Genomic DNA, 16,552 nt, shown 5'->3' with positions numbered 1-16,552 from the left:
CCTGTTAGGGTGAAGGAGAATGCGGTGGTGAGGGTAAGTAGTGTCCTGTTAGGGTGAAGGAGAATGCGGTGGCAAGGGTAAGTAGTGTCCTGTTAGGGTGAAGGAGAATGCGGTGGTAAGGGTAAGTAGTGTCCTGTTAGGGTGAAGGAGAATGCGGTGGTAAGGGTAAGTAGTGTCCTGTTAGGGTGAAGGAGAATGCGGTGGTAAGGGTAAGTAGTGTCCTGTTAGGGTGAAGGAAAATGCGGTGGTAAGGGTAAGTAGTGTCCTGTTAGGGTGAAGGAGAATGCGGTGGTAAGGGTAAGTAGTGTCCAGTGTGTCTCCTATCTGGAGGCAGTGAGAGAATTGGAAGGATGGGGAATAAACAATGGTAGTAGAGCAACCAAGACCAGTGAAGGGTTCTCATCAACCGAGGAATAGTGAAATGCTACATGGTAAAAAGGGGGACTTTGTATTATTTATTTCAATGGTCAGAAACTGTACAGCACAAGCGGAGAAGAAATCTAAGAACATTGGAATTAATCATTGTGAATGCCTCAGAACGTTTTTGGGGGGGCTGTGCTGAGTCTGTGCAAGAGATCCTGTCAGTGAATGTATGGCCATCACGGAACCCTGAGCCTGTGTATTTGGAGTGGACTGTGATTGAATAAGTGGGATTGGTTCTTAGTTGACGTGTTTTATTTGGTATATCGTTTTTCCCATATCCCATGTTTATTTTTTCAATTCCACTACCAGCTGGTGGCGATAATGTGCCATTAACATTGGATACCAACTGCCGTTAAACCCCATCGAAGAAGAAGAAGAGAACGTTGTGTTCCAAGTGGCTCTTGGGTAAAAGTAGGCGGTAGCAGACAACAGGATTCTTGAAAAGGGTGTTGAACGTTTTCTTGACTTATAGATCAGGTAAACTCTTTGCAAATAATTTTTCTGAAGTAAGGTCAGCCTACATGAGACGTTTATTTGTCACAATTTAAATCGTTTTCTGATATTTAATTAGATGTTTGATTGCTCTGGTATAATGTTTATCTGAAAGGAATAACTTGCCTACACATTTCTTGTCATGTGAAGAAACAGTAGTTTCCTCGATGGATTTGGTAAGTTTGGCTGCTTTTTAACAGTAGTGAATAGCTCAGCTGTATACAATTATACGTTCAGTTAACTTTTAACATTATATCTCTGCTGTGTGGTATAAAAAAGTTTGGTTAACTAACAGTAGCCTATAGCTCTAATGTATCAAATGTACTGGTCTAGTTTTCCTAATCTTTCATCTTCCACATCAATGCGTTACATTTGAACAGCTGGACAAAATAAATCATGGCGGTAATTAAAGCTGGACAAAGTAAACCATGGCGGTAATTAACTTGTTGGGATATTCTCCTTCAACAAAGTAACCTTCTAGCCTATCGCACACAATGCTCTGGGTAATTGCGGCAATTCACCCACTATGCTGTTTACTTTGTGCATCTAGCCTACTTCATATCGCGGAGTCTACCTTTAAACTCAGAATATGCTATTCTGTTATTTTGACTCTTTTTTTATGTTTTTTCTTTTACTAATGTTTCTTGATTCCTTCCTAAATATTTATTAGACTGTTTGTAGAGGCCTACCTCAAGTCCCGGCAGTGTGTCAAGGCCCGTATTTTGAGATGGTGGAGCTCCTCGTTGCGGTTCTGCTCCTTGTTCTACATCTCCTAATCTCTCCTCCTAACACGTATGAACCCAGAACTTCGTCGAGCAGCTGACCAATTACGTGAGACTTTAGTTCTGGATTAATCAAGATTAGCTCAGTGGTGAGAGTTGTGGTCAACTCCACTGAATGCTCAATCAAAGGTTCTGAACATAAGACAGGGGGCGTTACAAGTGTTATCAGTTTTGACATTTGTACTAAGAGTAAAAAATATATATACCACTTCCAAAGTGCTGAAATAATTTTCTATGTACAATACCTCCTGCGTTCACCAGGACAGAGCTAGCTCATCCCCCTCCACCCTGCCAGAGTGCCAGGGTCGTAACTCTCCCAGTAGGCCTTACTGCTAAATCTGAAGAGGGTGTCTGTGTGGCTGGTCGACTGCAGGAAAACACCAGGGCAGAGTAGAACTTCAAGAGGTTGGACACGAGAAGGAAGGAGATGGAGATTTGATTTCATCAAGTAAGAACAATGGGGTGTGTGGATTAGACTACAATCTGCTTCTGCAACTTCTGTTAATTGATAGATACTAAATATTCTGTATATTTATGATAATATTTGTTTAGGGACCCATATTTCCAAAACCTAGTTATTCAATGTCTTTGTTTCTCTCAGTAGGGGGGACTTATCATCTGGGGGGCCTCAAAAACATCATGATGCTGACGAGACAGAGAATAATCTCACCCGATCAGAACATCTCAAGAAACCCCAGCAGAGACGTACAGGGAATAAACCTCACCACTACTGCTCTGACTTTGGGAAGCGGTTCACTACACAAAGGTCCTTAATTCACCAGCGGAATCACACCTGAGGGAAACCATACCGCTGCCCTCAATGCGGGAACTCTTTTGCTGCATCTAACACCTTAAAATATAATCTAAGAATCCATACAGGAGAGAAACCGTACTACTGCTCTCAGTGTGGAAAGAGTTTTGCTGCATCTAACGCTTTAAAATCTCACCTGAGAATCCATACAGGAGAGAAACCGTATAGCTGCTCTCAGTGTGGGAAGAGTTTCACGTGTCCAGGGTGTCTTAAAGTACACAGAAGAAGCAATACAGGAGAGAAACCTTACAGATGCTCACAGTGTGGGAAGAGTTTCACTGCTTCTCACACCTTAAAATTTCATCTGAGAATTCATACAGGGGAGAGGCCTTACCCCTGCCTTGATTGTGGGAAAGGTTTTGTTAGTGCAGGAGCCATAACTATACACCAACGTGTACACACTGGAGAGAAGCCTTATAGCTGTCATCTGTGTGGAAAGTGCTTTTCTGTTTCAGAAAAACTAACTCTACACCAGAAAACACACACTGGAGTGAAGCCTTATAGCTGTGATCAGTGTGGAAAGAGCTTTGCTCGAGCTTCCCCCCTGAATAGACACCAGCGAACACACACTGGAAAGAAGCCTTATAGCTGTGATCAGTGTGGGAAGAGATTCAGTCAATCAGGGACACTGAATTCACACCAGCGAACACACACTGGAGAGAAACCTTATGTCTGTCTATGTGGAAAGATCTTTTCTCATTTAGGGCCAATGAAAAAACACCATAAAGCAACAATATGCCATATTTCATCTCCCTCCTATCCAGTTCCAGATCCCTAAATACATGTGAAATAGAAAACATCTAGTGAATAGTCATATCCATCTACCATTCTAAAACAGTTGACTTAGTCTGATCACCATGGTAACCTCAGGAGCATAATATGCAGCTCTGATCTAGGACCAGGTCTCCCCTGTGTCTATGTATTATTGATAATTGTCTTCTTTCATATACTATTATTATTATTAAATAAAGTGGAGCAGTGGTCTAAGACCATCTCAGTCTTTGACCACGAGGCATCACTACAGACAACCTGGTTCGAATCCAGACTGTATCACACGTGATTGGGAGTCCCATAGAGTGGGGCACAAATGGCCAAGCGTCGTCCGAGTTTGGCGGGTGTACGCCGTCATTGTAAATAATAATTTGTTCTTAAAGACTTGCCTAGTTAAATAAATGTTAAATAAAATACATGTAGAATAATGTTTCAACAGTAGTGTGTATTCATGTATTCAATTGATCAATAAATTCAATCCATTATCTTCTGAACAACTTCTGCTTATTTTTACACTTAATTATTTATTCACTAAATGTATTAAAATGCTCCTAAAACTGTAATAAATTATGCATTACATAATTATATCCATGAAAAACAATATAAACACAAAAAGTAAAGTATTGGTCCCATGTTTCATGTGCTGAAATAAAAGGTCCCATAAATGTTACATGTGCACACATCATTTTTGTGCAGAAATTTGTTTAAATGCCTATCAGGGAGCATTTCTCCTTTGCCAAGATAGTGCATCCACCTGACAGATGAGCACTCTGGAGAAGATTTTCATCAAGGTTCTCTCTGTACTTTGCTCCGTTCATCTTTCCCTCGATCCTGACTAGTCTTCCAGGCCCTGCCGCTGAAAAACAACCCCACAGCATGATGCCAAAACAACACATCCCCGTAGGGATGGTGTCATGTTTCCTCCAGACGTGACGCTTAGCATTCAGGGCAAAAAGTTCAATCTTGGTTTCATCAGACCAGAGAATCTTGTTTCTCATGGTCTGAGATTCCTTAAGGTGCCTTTTTGGCAAAGTCCAAGCGGGCTGTCATGTGCTTTTACTGAGGAATGGCTTCCGTCTGGCCACTCTACCATACAGGCCTGATTGGTGGAGTGCTGCAGAGATGGTTGTCCTTCTGGAAGGTTCTCCCATCTCCACAGAGAAACTCTGAAGCTCTGTCTGTGACCCTCAGGTTCTTGGTCACCTCCCTGACCAAGGCCCTTCTCCCCTGATTGGTCAGTTTGGCCGGGCGGCCAGCTCTAGGAAGAGTCTTGGTGGTTCCAGCCTTCTTCCATCCACTGTGTTCTTGGGGATCTTCAATGCTGCAGAAATGTTTTGGTACCCTTCCCCAGATCTGTGCCTCCACACAATCCTGTTTCAGAGATCTATGGAGTCTGCCTTTCCAAATCATGTCCAATCAATTAAATTTACCACAGGTGGATTCCAATCAAGTTGTAGAAACATCTCCAGGATCAACGGAAACGGGATGCACCTGAGCTCAATGTTGAGTCTTAGAGTAAAGGTGCTGAATACTTATGATGCAAATAAGGTATTTCTGTTGTATATTTTTATTACATTTCCCTCAAAAAATGTAAAACCTGATTTCACTTTGCCATTATGCAGTAGATTGATGAGGGGGAAAATGTATTTAATCAATTTTAGAATAAGGCTGTTACATAACGAAGTGGAAAAAGTCAAGGGGTCTGAATACTTTCTGAAGGCACTAAAAGTCGACCTCCTTAATTATTTATATCAACAACAACCAAATTGCACTTACTCTATGCACACTCACTAGACTACCCACACACTCACGCCAACACACACACTACATTCGCTCACACACACAAAACACACATGCAAATGGGCCCCACACATAGTAACACAATAATAAGGCTTTATACAAGGAGTAGCAGTACCGAGGCAATGTGCAGGGGAACATGTGATTAAGGTAATGCAGTATGTACATGTAGTAGGGGTAAAAGGGACTAGGCCATCAGGACATAATGAACAGAGTAGCAGCAGCATATTTGAAGAGTGTGAAAGTGTCTCCTTTTTTATTTAGCAAATATTTCTCACTTTTTTTAACCCTTCATTGTTAGGAATGGGCTCGTAAGTAAGCATTTCACTCTAAAGTCTACACCTTTTCTGTTTGGAACACGTGACCAATAAAATGTGATTTGATTTGAGTAGCAGAGGAGGATGGGTACAGGGCGAGGGATCCTCGAGAGTGATTAGGAATAATATGTGTTTCAGTAAGGTTGGTTTCTTAGTGTTCATAACCATTGCTATCAACTGTACCGCAAAAATTGAATTTAAGTCACATAAAATATGTTGTGGTGGCAGCTGCAGAAAAGTACTTGGGATTACATGATTTTAACGCGGAAGAATTGCAGGGGGTGTTCTGTTTTTCACAAGGGTTAAATTGGCAGGTATTTTTTCTATCACCAAGTATAATGGATTGTACAGTAGGTGGCAACATGCACCTCTAACGTTTGTTTGCAGACCTCCATAAATACTATTGAAGAAGGACTTCACGTTGGACCAATGGTTTTTATAACTAACCCAAGATAGACCACAGCCTGTTGTTCCAATGTGAGCAAATAGAACAAGCAAAAGATGGGCAGAGCTAACATTGGCTGGTTCTAGCATGTATTTGCATATTTCGGTTATGGAACGCCTACTCTTAAGTGCGCGTGTGCAATAACTCAATTCCATGCACTCCTAAACAACGCACTTTTTAAAAACTTTCGCAAACGGTAAAGTCTTTCAAAGTTAGTCCTATCTGTTCGTAACATATTTTAGTTTTGGAAACAAAAAACTGCATTGAGATCAAATGAGCAAAATGACGGCCAAAATCCATCTCGCTCCATCTTCTCTCACTGCCAGCCACTGGGCTTCCTCTCACCACCATATTTGGTAGTGAGTGGAAACGCCAACCGGATGCTTCACATTTATACCTCCAGTGAAATATCTATGTCATTGTTCTCTCTGGCTGGACTCTCGAAGAGATCTGTTCCAAGTGGCTTTCAGGTAGACAATAGCAGAAAACATGATTATTGGTGAATGGGATGTTGTTGAATGTTTTCTTGACTTTTATAGCTCAGGTAAAATCTTATCCAGGATCTTACTGAAGTAAGATTAGCCTACATACATTTGAATCCAGTTTTGATATTTAAATAGACGTTTGATTGCTCTGATCTAGCTGTTTCAGTTGTAGACTTGAGACTGGAATCGCCTGCGACAATGCCATAATAGTTATCTGAACGCTGTGACAAACAACGTAACTATAGCGTACACATTTCTTGAAGAAACGCTGAAGAAAGAATAGCGTCAACAATGTATCGGGTAAGTTTGGTTGCCTTTTGTTAGCAATAAAGACCTACTGTGGTCAGTGTGGTGTTTGAAATATCTAGGCCTAGTTTTCACATTTGATCGTCCACTTCCATGCGTTCTATTTGAACAGCAAATGTACTAAATTCTCATACTTGAGTAAAGATATCTTTGTAGAAATGACTCGGCTAAAAGTGAAAGTCACCGAGTAAAAGTATCTGGTCTTAAATATACTATCCGGGGAGCATTCGAAATGTAACTAGTACTTTTTGGTGTCAGGGAAAATGTATTGAGTAAAAAGTACATTATTTTATTTATAAATTACTGGAGTAAAAATTGTCAAATATAATTGTAAAGTTGAGCCACCCCTTGTTTATAGGAAACTGTGCACACAATTGTGTGACCAAATATGTAGGAAGAGGTGACAACCATAAAAGTCAAAATTGGCTATACCGTAAAAATTGCTGAAAAATATAGAAAGAATACTATTTCCCTTGAAGTAGTGATGCTGAATGGAAAACATTGCTCAACTTACCCCACTCTCCCACACTTTAAGTAGTCCTCCGGTGATTTTTATTTTTTTAAATATTTTTTTAAATAAATGTTATTGTTGAAAAGCAATATCCCAACTGTAGATACAGTGAAGTACACACTTTACTGATGTCATCGGCCCCTTCCTTGCTTGAGGAACAACACAATTATTTAACACAGGTTTAACACCTAACACAAACATTGTACTTTTGAAACACTTAGCATAGACTAAGCCCTGTTGTTACCTCATATCCCAGCGATAATGCCTTGCATTACACCTGGGAAGAAAACACTTCCATTTGCTCAAAGTGCCATTGGCTCAACTTACCCAAGGCAAACATGTTGACTATATTAGCCCACACAGCTATTAGCCCACACAGCTACAAGGATGCATTTTCATGCTAGGTTTAGGAACTCAACGCTTATTAAGACCCCAACTGATGTATAGAACAATCTTAAAATTGTCAACTTTGGTTAAGATACAAGCACCATTAAACCTCTACGCCAAATTCAGTTTTTTGGACCCAACTTGCTTTCCACTTTTTTCATGTGTTTTCTTTCTTCACAGACTCCATGAAATGACCTCTTCCTAAATATTTGGTCAAATTATTAATTTTGTGTATGGTTTCCTAGAAACAAGGCCGGCTCAACACACTCCCCCTACAGTAATATGGATAAAAACATGCCACTATTTCCAAAGTTATTATAGTACACATACATTTATTTGTAACTAGGCTATAGTGGTACAATGTCTTATGGGACAGTTAATACTAAAAACTTCTGTAGTATGTGCGATTACAGTTGAACTATTTAAAAAAAAACTTATTATGTACATAATGTTGCTGCTACCGTCTCTTTTGACTGAAAATAAATAACTTCTGGACATCAGAACAGTGAATATTAGCTTCTTGTTTTCTTTAACGGGTCCGATGATCCCGACATGAAGAACATACTGCTTTCCCGGGAATTTGCTCAAATCCCCGTCATTTGCGTGAAAAGAAGACAGAGAAAAAGTGGGTTGCCTTCTGAGAATTCGTAGGCGATCGAATAAACCCCCTCTGCCTTCCGTTCTACTAGCTAATGTGCAATCATTGGAAAATAAAATCAACGACCTACAAGGAAGATTAAACTACCAACGGGACATTCAAAACTGTAATATCTTATGCTTCACGGAGTCGTGGCTGAATGACGACATTATCAACATACAGCTTGGCTGGTTATACGCTGTATCAGCAGGATAGTACAGCAGGTGTCTGGTAAGACAGGAGGTGATGGACTATGTATATTTGTAAACAACAGCTGGTGCATGACATCTAAGGAAGCCTTGAGGTTTTGCTCGCCTGAGTTAGTGTGGTCTAGAGCATATCATGAGGTACTCTACCTACCTAGAGTTTTCATCTGTATTTTTGGTAGCTGACTACATACCACCGCAGGCTGATGCTGGCACTAAGACCACACTCAATGAGCTGTATTCCGCCATAAGCATACAGGAAAATGCTCATCCACAGGCGGCACTCCTAGTGGCCGGGGAATTTAATGCAGGGAAACTTCTGTTTTACCAAATTTCTATCAGCATGTTAAATATGCAACCAGAGGGAGAAAAAAATCTAGACCACCTTTACTCCACACACACCTTTACTCCACACATCTGACCATAATTCTATCCTCCTGATTCCTGCTTACAAGCAAAAATGAAAGCAGGAAGTCAATAAAAAAGTGGTTAGATGAAGCAGATGCTAAACTACAGGACTATTTTGCTATCACAGACTGGAATATGTTCCGGGATTCTTCCGATGGCATTGAGGAGTACACCACATCAGTCATTGTCTTCATCAATAAGTAAATCGACGACGTCGTCCCCACAGTGACTACGTACGTACCCAAACCAGAAGCCATGGATTACAGGCAACATCTGCACTGAGCTAAAGGCTAGAGCTGCCGCTTTCAAGGAGTGGGACTGGAACCCAGAACCTTATAAGAAATTCCGCTATGCCCTCCGAAGACCTTTTAAACAGGTCAACATTTACAAGGCCGCAAGGCCAGACAGATTACCAGGACGTGTACTGCGAGCATGCTCTGACCAACTGGCAAGTGTCTTCACTGACATTTTCAACCTCTCCCTGTCCGAGTCTTTAATACCAACATGTTTTAAGCAGACCAACATGTTTTAAGCAGACCAACATAGTGTTCTTGGGCACAGGAACTAAGGTAACTTGCCTAAATGACTACCAACCTGTAGCACTCACGTCTGTAGCTATGAAGTGCTTTGAAAGGCTGGTCATGGCTCACATCAACACCATCATGCCAGAAACCCTCAAACGTTTCGGGTAGCCTTCCACAAGCTTCCCACAAGCAGTTGGGTGAATTTGGTCCATTCCTCCTGACAGAGCTGGTGTAACTGAGTCAGGTTTGTAGGCCTCCTTTCTCGCACATGCATTTTCAGTTCTGCCAACAATTTTTCTCTGGGATTGAGGTCAGGGCTTTGTGATGGCCACTCCAATACCTTGACTTTGTTGTCCTTAAGCCATTTTCCCACAACTTTGGAAGTATGCTTGAGGTCATTGTTCATTTGGAAGACCCATTTGCGACCAAGCTTTAACTTCCAGACGGATGTCTTGATGTTGCTTCAATATATCCACATACTTTTCCCTCATGATGCCATCTATTTTATGAAGTGCACCAGTCCCTCCTGCAGCAAAGTACCCCCACAACATGATGCCACCACCCCCGTGCTTCGCGTTTGGGATGGTGTTCTTCGGCTTGCAAGCCTCCCCCTTTTTCCTCCAAACATAATGATGGTCATTATGGCCAAACAGTTCTATTTTTGTTTCATCAGACCAGAGGATATTTCTCCAAAAAGTACAATCTTTGTCCCTATGTGCAGTTGCAATCCGTAGTCTGGCTTTTTTATGGTGGTTTTGGAGCAGTTGCTTCTTCCTTGCCCAGCGGCGTTTCAGGTTATATCGATATAGGACTCGTTTTACTGTGGATATAGATACTTTTGTACCCGTTTCCTCCAACATCTTCACAAGGTCCTTTGCTGTTGCTCTGGGATTGATTTGCACTTTTTGCACCAAAGTACGTTCATCTCTTGGACACCGAACGTGTCTCCTTCCTGAGCGGTATGACGGCTGCGTGGTCCCATGGTCTTTATACTTGCATACTATTGTTTGTACCGATGAACGTGGTACCTTCAATTGGAAATTGCTTCCAAGGATGAACCAGACTTGTGGAGGTCTACAGTTTTTTTCTGAGGTCTTGAATTATTACTTTTGATTTTCCCATGATGTCAAGCAAAGAGGCACTGAGATTGAAGGTAGGCCTTGAAATACATCCACAGGTACACTGCCATTTTACTCAAATGATGTCAATTAGCCTAACAGAAGCTTATAAGGCCATGACAATTTTCTGGAATTTTCCATGCTGTTTAAAAGGCACAGTCAACTTAGTGTATGTAAACTTCTGACCCACTGGAATTGTGATACAGTGAATATAAGTGAAATAATCTGTCTGTAAACAATTTTTGGAAAAATGACTTTTCATGCACAAAGTAGATGACTGACTGGCCAAAACTATAGTTTGTTAACAAGACATTTGGAGTGGTTGAAACACTTAGGTTGGAGTCATTAAAACTCGTTTATATAAACTTCTGACTTCTACACCTGTTGTATTCGGCGCGTATGACCAATACAATTAGATTTGACTATGGTAAACTCGGCTATAGTGGTAAAATGTCTTATGGGGACAGTCAATACTACAAACTTCATTAGTAAGTGCCATTACAGTTTTTCTCAATTGCATTTTTGGAACAGTGTTGTAGAGAGATTTAGACTAAACACTAAAGTAATAAAATGTTTGGTCTAATGATATTCTATGTACAATACTTTGGGTGGTCACCAGGACAGAGCTAGCCCGTCCCCCTCCACCCTGCCGGGGTGCCCTGGTCACAACTCTCCTGGTAACGCCTTACTGCTGGGTCTGAAGAGGGTGTTTGTGAGGCTGGTCGACTGCAGGAAAACACCAGGGCAGAGTGGAACTGTGAGAAAAGGACACGAGGAGGATGAGAAGGAAGAAGATGGAGATTTGATTTCATCAAGTAAGAACAATGTGTGTTGATTAAACTATAATCTGCTTCTCTAACTGCTCATTGATTGATTGATAAACAATAAATATACAGGTAACTACCAAAAGATACACCAACATAGTGCCTTAATAGACCAGAACAGCTTAAATGTGGCTTGGCATAGTTTCTACAAGTGTCTAACTCTATCGGAGGGATGCGACACCATTCTTCCACGAGAAAGTCAAGGATTTGGTGTTTTTATAGATGGGTGGAAAACGCTGTCTGAGGTTCGCGCCCCGAAATCTCATAAGTGTTCCATTTGGTTGAGATCTGGTAACAAACGGCCAGGGCGTATGATTTGCATTGTTCCCTTTCAGTCAGGAAACTTGGCCCAATACAGCTGTGGACAGTTTGAGTGCTAGTGCACTCTAATGAAGAACATTAGTCATGCCTGACAAGGCCAATATACCCTGTGCTTCAGTGGAGTCCCTGCCTACCAAGGCACGGAGTCATTCCTTCAATTTCTTCCTGTCTTCATCTCGAGCTGAGCAGAACGATCTCACACATTTCTTCTAAACAAAGATTGGAATGCAATTTCAGGATTTATTAAAACTGAACTGTCCCACTAACTATGCTTATCCTTCTGGAAGTTGTGCGTTAAAGTTTGGTAACTAGTTTTGTGAAATTTCTTACCAAAATGTTTGCTAGTTATTCTTGTGGCTTTTTAGCGTGGCTAACTGGTTGTAAGGAAGATGGCTAGTACAAACGAGTCTATGAAGGTTGTTAAGCCGGGTTTGAGTTCACGACCTTGCCCACAATCATGCGGTTTCACCATGTCTTTGAATAATACTCACGAGTTTAGTCTTGTATGTCTCTGCTGGATGGCTGCTCGGGCTGCCCTGGATTGATCTGGCTCATGGGACCACTGTTGCCGGCTGCGTTTAAGCACTTTAGAGAAACGTGTCGCCTTCCATAGAAGGCTTTGTGGTAACGAGTGTGATTTTCCTCCCCTGGGCGCCTGTACCTTGGCGGAGTCTGAGTTGCGGGATGCAGGGGTGGACCTGGGCTCGTGGTGGGATCAGATGGCGCTATCCTCCCAGTGTAGTGATATAGAGCCAGCTGATATCTCTTTTGGCATCGTGCAGGGCTCCTGTTTGGTTGGCGACGTGGTGTCTGGCCGGTTCTGGGAGGGGGCCAGAGACAATTACTTGATGCCAACACATCTTTTTAGCTAAGTTACACGCTGAAGTTATGTTACACTTGGTAACCAGACTGTTTCATCCCAACATCGTTGATGCCTAGCTCCATATTCAGATGAGCCTTTACGTCGGTAGCCCTGAAAAAAATAATTATCCAACGATCATACATTGTTCACCAGGGGGGTGATCGTTGGATAATTATTTTTTTAAGTCTGATATTGTGGGGAATAGAGTCATCAATGACTAGGGTTTTCAATTTGTCAGAGCTAATGATGGGATGCTTCGACGGCTCAGACCCTGTAACGGGTGGAGGAGAGACCTGAGAAGGCTCTAACTCCCACTCGTTGCTTAGTGGAGAAAACCAGTTAAGTCTCTATCGGCTGAATGAGCGACACCGGTTGAGCATGCCAAAATATATTTTTCCCAGAAGCCATGAGAAAATAGTTTGTCTGCGGGGACTGTGAAGGAGGTTTAACACTACTACCTGTATTTACTGGTGGCACAGACGCTGAATCATTAATTCCCACACTTGCCCAACGATTGCGTCTGAAGCCGAGCAACTTGGAAGTGCATTGCGTAGCGTCACCAGAACCTCAACCCTGCTTCGTAGGACACACCTCGGACTCAGCTGCATTCAGCCAAGCTTATGCTGCATGGGTATTCGCACTTCATGGGTATGGAGGGGGCGGGGCTTGTCACAATGCCTCCATTGGATGGGAAGCTAGCTGTCTACCTAGCCTCATTGGCTAACAAAGGGATGGCTAATTCCCAACACATCCCTCCCAAATAAGTATCGTTATTTTTCAGGGTTGCAGCTTGACAAGGTGTACCAGGACCCAGTCCCTGAACATGGTCACAATGCTGCAGATTTACCAAACTGAGTTATTGGCAGCCCTGGCTGTGGGGATCCCCACACATAGCTCCTAGATGAGAGTCCTACTATGGCCGATTTCAGCATTCGGGAGAAGCATAGGGGCTTCAGTGGTGGAAGAGCGCCACCTCTGGTTGACTTTGTCTTAGGTGCCGGAGAGAGACCAGCTGGACAGGCAGAGACACTTTCTCCTACGGGGTTGTTTGGCTCGGCCTTGGCATCTATGCAGGACACGGTGCTTCGCGGCTTCCTTCCTCTGAAGTATTCTTCTGCCAAGGCAGGACTGTCTTCGAGAGGATTTGCAGACAAAGGCCCGGCAGTTAGCTGGCTGCCCTGACTTCCGGATCTACACCCAAGTCTGCTCCTGTTCCCTCAAGAACAGCGTCAGTCTGCTTGGCACAGGCTCCATTTTACTCCTGAAGGTAAAGTGAAAGCTGGTCCCTCTGCGGAGTGGGGAAAGCAGTAGATCCCGCGCACCTATCACAATGAGAGAGAAACATCCCTAGATTTTAGACCCACCCAATTTGTCCCATTTTAGACAGGCATTTTAAGGTCTACAAGTTCAGAACCAATCGCACATTTTACCTTAATTTAACTAGGCAAGTCCGTTAAGAACAAATTCTTATTTTCAATGAAGGCCTAGGAACAGTGTGTTAACTGCCTGTTCAGGGGCAGAACGACATTTTTGTGCCTTGTCAGCTCGGGGGTTTGAACTTGCAGATGCCACAGGTTTGTTGTTGGGTTGGAACCCTAGGTGGTCTGCCGTGGGCCATTTCATTTGGTGTTGGGTTGGGTCGTGATTTCAGATCCCCTGAGTTTCCTGACTAAAAGGGAACCTACAGTTATGACTAGAACTAATGTTCAATGAAAGAGGCAAACAAGGTACAACCGTTGTTTGTCCTCACACCGCAATGTTCAGATTAGGAGCGGTACTGAATTGAAGGAATGACTCCGTACCTTAGTTTTATCACATGAGAAGGTGAGACTTCTGGTGCGGCACGGTGTTCATTGGCCTTGTCAAGCGTGATTCTAATGTTCCTCAGTAGAGGGCGCTAGTACGTGAACTCCCTATAGCTGTACCTTATTTCCCTCCTTCAGGGAACAGTAGTTAAAGTAATAACTATGTTTTTTTATGCTCATTAAATCATTCAGTGAACACTCATGCCCTGTGGATGGGGGCATTGTCATCAACCATAGGTTGAAGGTGAACACTCAATGGCTCTGCATTTATTGGCGTTTAACTTGCCCTCTAAGTGGTTGAGTGGACCTAAAGCATGCCAGGAAAATTTACCCAACACCATAAGAGCCGCCAGAACCCTAATTTCCTCAAGTGTTTCCTTTGATTTTGGCAGTTATGTTTATACTGAGGGTCGTATTTGTTAATGCATTGCAAAACCTAGTTATTCAATGTCTTTGCTTCACAGGGGACACCCCTAACCATCATTCTCTCAGTGGGAGGGGCTTATCATCTGGGGAGCCTCAACATCATGTTGCTGACGAGGCAAAAAAGAGTCTCTACAGATCAGAACAACTCAGGAAACCCCAGCAGAGAGGTTCAGGGAAGAAACCTCACCACTGCTGCTCTGACTGTGGGAAGAGTTTCACTAGAAGGAGTGGCTTCATTATTCACCAGCGGATTCACACCGGAGAGAAACCATACTGCTGCTCTCAGTGTGGGAAGAGTTTCACCTGTCCAGGAGGTCTTAAGTTACACCATAGAATCCATACAGGAGAGAATCCGTACAGATGTTCACAGTGTGGGAAGAGTTTCGCTGCTTCTAACACCTTAAAATCTCATCTGAGAATACATACAGGGGAGAAGCCTTACCCCTGCCTTGATTGTGGGAAAAGCTTTGCTAATGCAGGAACCCTAACCATACACAAGCGTGTACACACTGGAGAGAAGCCTTATAGCTGTGATCAGTGTGGAAAGTGCTTTTCTCTTTCAGAAAATCTAACCATACACCGGCGCATACACACTGGAGAGAAACCTTATGTCTGTTATCAGTGTGGGAAGAGCTTCACTCAGTCAGGAGACCTGACTACACATCAGCGAACACACACTGGAGAGAAGCCTTATAAATGTGATCAATGTGGGAAGAGCTTTGCTCTCGCTTCGTCCCTGACTAGACACCAGCGAACACACACTGGAGAGAAGCCTTATAGCTGTGATCAGTGTGGGAAGAGCTTTGCTCGAGCTTCCAACCTGTCTACACACCAGCGAACACACACTGGAGAGACACCTCACAGCTGTGATCAGTGTGGTAAGAGTTTTAGTCAGTCAAGAGATCTGATTACACACCAGCGAACACACACTGGAAAGCGGCCTTATAGTTGTGATCAGTGTGGGAAGAGTTTTAGTCAGTCAGGGAACCTGATTAGACACCAGCGAATACACACTGGACAGAGGCTTTATAGCTGTGATCAGTGTGGGAAGAGTTTTAGTCAGTCAGGGAACCTGACTAGACACCAGCGAACACACACTGGAGAGAACCCTTATATCTGTGTATGTGGAAAGATATTTGTTCATTTAGGGCCAATGAAAAAACACCAGAAAGCACAAACGTGTCTTTCAACTCCCTCCTATCTGACACCGGTTCCAGATCCCTAAATAATGGATCAATGGAAAACATCTAGTGAACAGTCATATCCATCTCCCATTCTTAAACAGTTGACTTAGTCTGATCACCACGGTAACCTGTTTGGAACATAGATGCGGTAAAGAAGTCAATTGAACTCGAGCAAAACAATGGAATTGCCATGGAAAGAAAAGGCCATGGGGGAATAATCCTGAATCTCTTCATTGCCCCCCAGCAAAATTATCCTACGTTTAGGCTATTGTTTTATGTGTATGTCACAATATATTGAGGTACAAATCAGAGTGTAATGCTTGTATGGATGTCAACCCTAACAATAAATGTTAGTTTCCCCAATCAACTGCATTAGTTAAAAAATTATTGACTACCACCACCAATGTCTGTATGCTAGCTATGCTAACCAGCTTATACTAACTGGAGTTGGCATTTAGAAGTCACTTCTCAACTTTTAAATGTTACCTGCGAAAACAGCCAAATATATCCAAATCAGACTTAAGTCCCCTCAATCTACACACACTACCCAATAATGACAAAGGGGAAAGTTTAGGAATTTTAGCAAATGTATTTTTTTTAAAGAAGAAAAAAAGATGCATACCTTATTTACATAAGTATTCAGACCCCTTTCTATGAGACTCAAAATTGAGCTCTGGTGCATCCTGTTTCCATTGAGATGTTTCTACAAC

General features: G+C 42.5%; 2 protein-coding genes across 6 annotated transcripts; both read left to right on the top strand.

Moving 5' to 3' along the window:
• The first annotated feature begins 2,154 nt into the window (after positions 1-2,154).
• Positions 2,155-3,751, top strand: LOC139399460 (zinc finger protein 79-like). The gene is made up of 3 exons (XM_071144874.1): positions 2,155-2,159; positions 2,302-2,402; positions 2,496-3,751. Exons 1-3 carry the CDS (start codon positions 2,155-2,157, stop codon positions 3,284-3,286), a joined length of 897 nt encoding a protein of 298 aa, XP_071000975.1. The 3' UTR covers positions 3,287-3,751.
• A 2,442-nt stretch (positions 3,752-6,193) lies between these two features.
• LOC139399457 (zinc finger protein ZFP2-like) lies at positions 6,194-16,552 on the top strand. 5 transcript variants are annotated; one of them, XM_071144872.1, is made up of 4 exons: positions 6,194-6,382; positions 6,490-6,623; positions 11,040-11,235; positions 14,697-16,209. In XM_071144872.1, exons 2-4 carry the CDS (start codon positions 6,615-6,617, stop codon positions 15,881-15,883), a joined length of 1,392 nt encoding a protein of 463 aa, XP_071000973.1. In that variant the 5' UTR covers positions 6,194-6,382; positions 6,490-6,614; the 3' UTR covers positions 15,884-16,209. The 5 variants fall into 5 exon arrangements, with proteins under 5 accessions (XP_071000973.1, XP_071000971.1, XP_071000972.1 ...); XM_071144871.1 differs by having other exon boundaries at positions 6,257-6,308; positions 6,481-6,623; positions 14,697-16,552; XM_071144873.1 differs by having other exon boundaries at positions 6,327-6,382; positions 6,481-6,623.

This window comes from Oncorhynchus clarkii, unplaced genomic scaffold (assembly GCF_045791955.1).
Source record: "Oncorhynchus clarkii lewisi isolate Uvic-CL-2024 unplaced genomic scaffold, UVic_Ocla_1.0 unplaced_contig_13458_pilon_pilon, whole genome shotgun sequence".
Taxonomy (NCBI): domain Eukaryota; kingdom Metazoa; phylum Chordata; class Actinopteri; order Salmoniformes; family Salmonidae; genus Oncorhynchus; species Oncorhynchus clarkii.
This window is presented reverse-complemented; position numbering and strand designations above follow the sequence as displayed.

Excerpts from the sequence above, each read along its gene's own strand:
- LOC139399457 (XM_071144869.1), top strand. The coding sequence starts at position 11,013 with ATGTACAATACTTTGGGTGGTCACCAGGACAGAGCTAGCCCGTCCCCC. Across the intron at positions 11,236-14,696 it reads TGGAGATTTGATTTCATCAA|GGGACACCCCTAACCATCAT; the intron begins GTAAGAACAATG and ends TTTGCTTCACAG.
- LOC139399460 (XM_071144874.1), top strand. Across the intron at positions 2,403-2,495 it reads CAAGAAACCCCAGCAGAGAC|GGAAACCATACCGCTGCCCT; the intron begins GTACAGGGAATA and ends ATCACACCTGAG.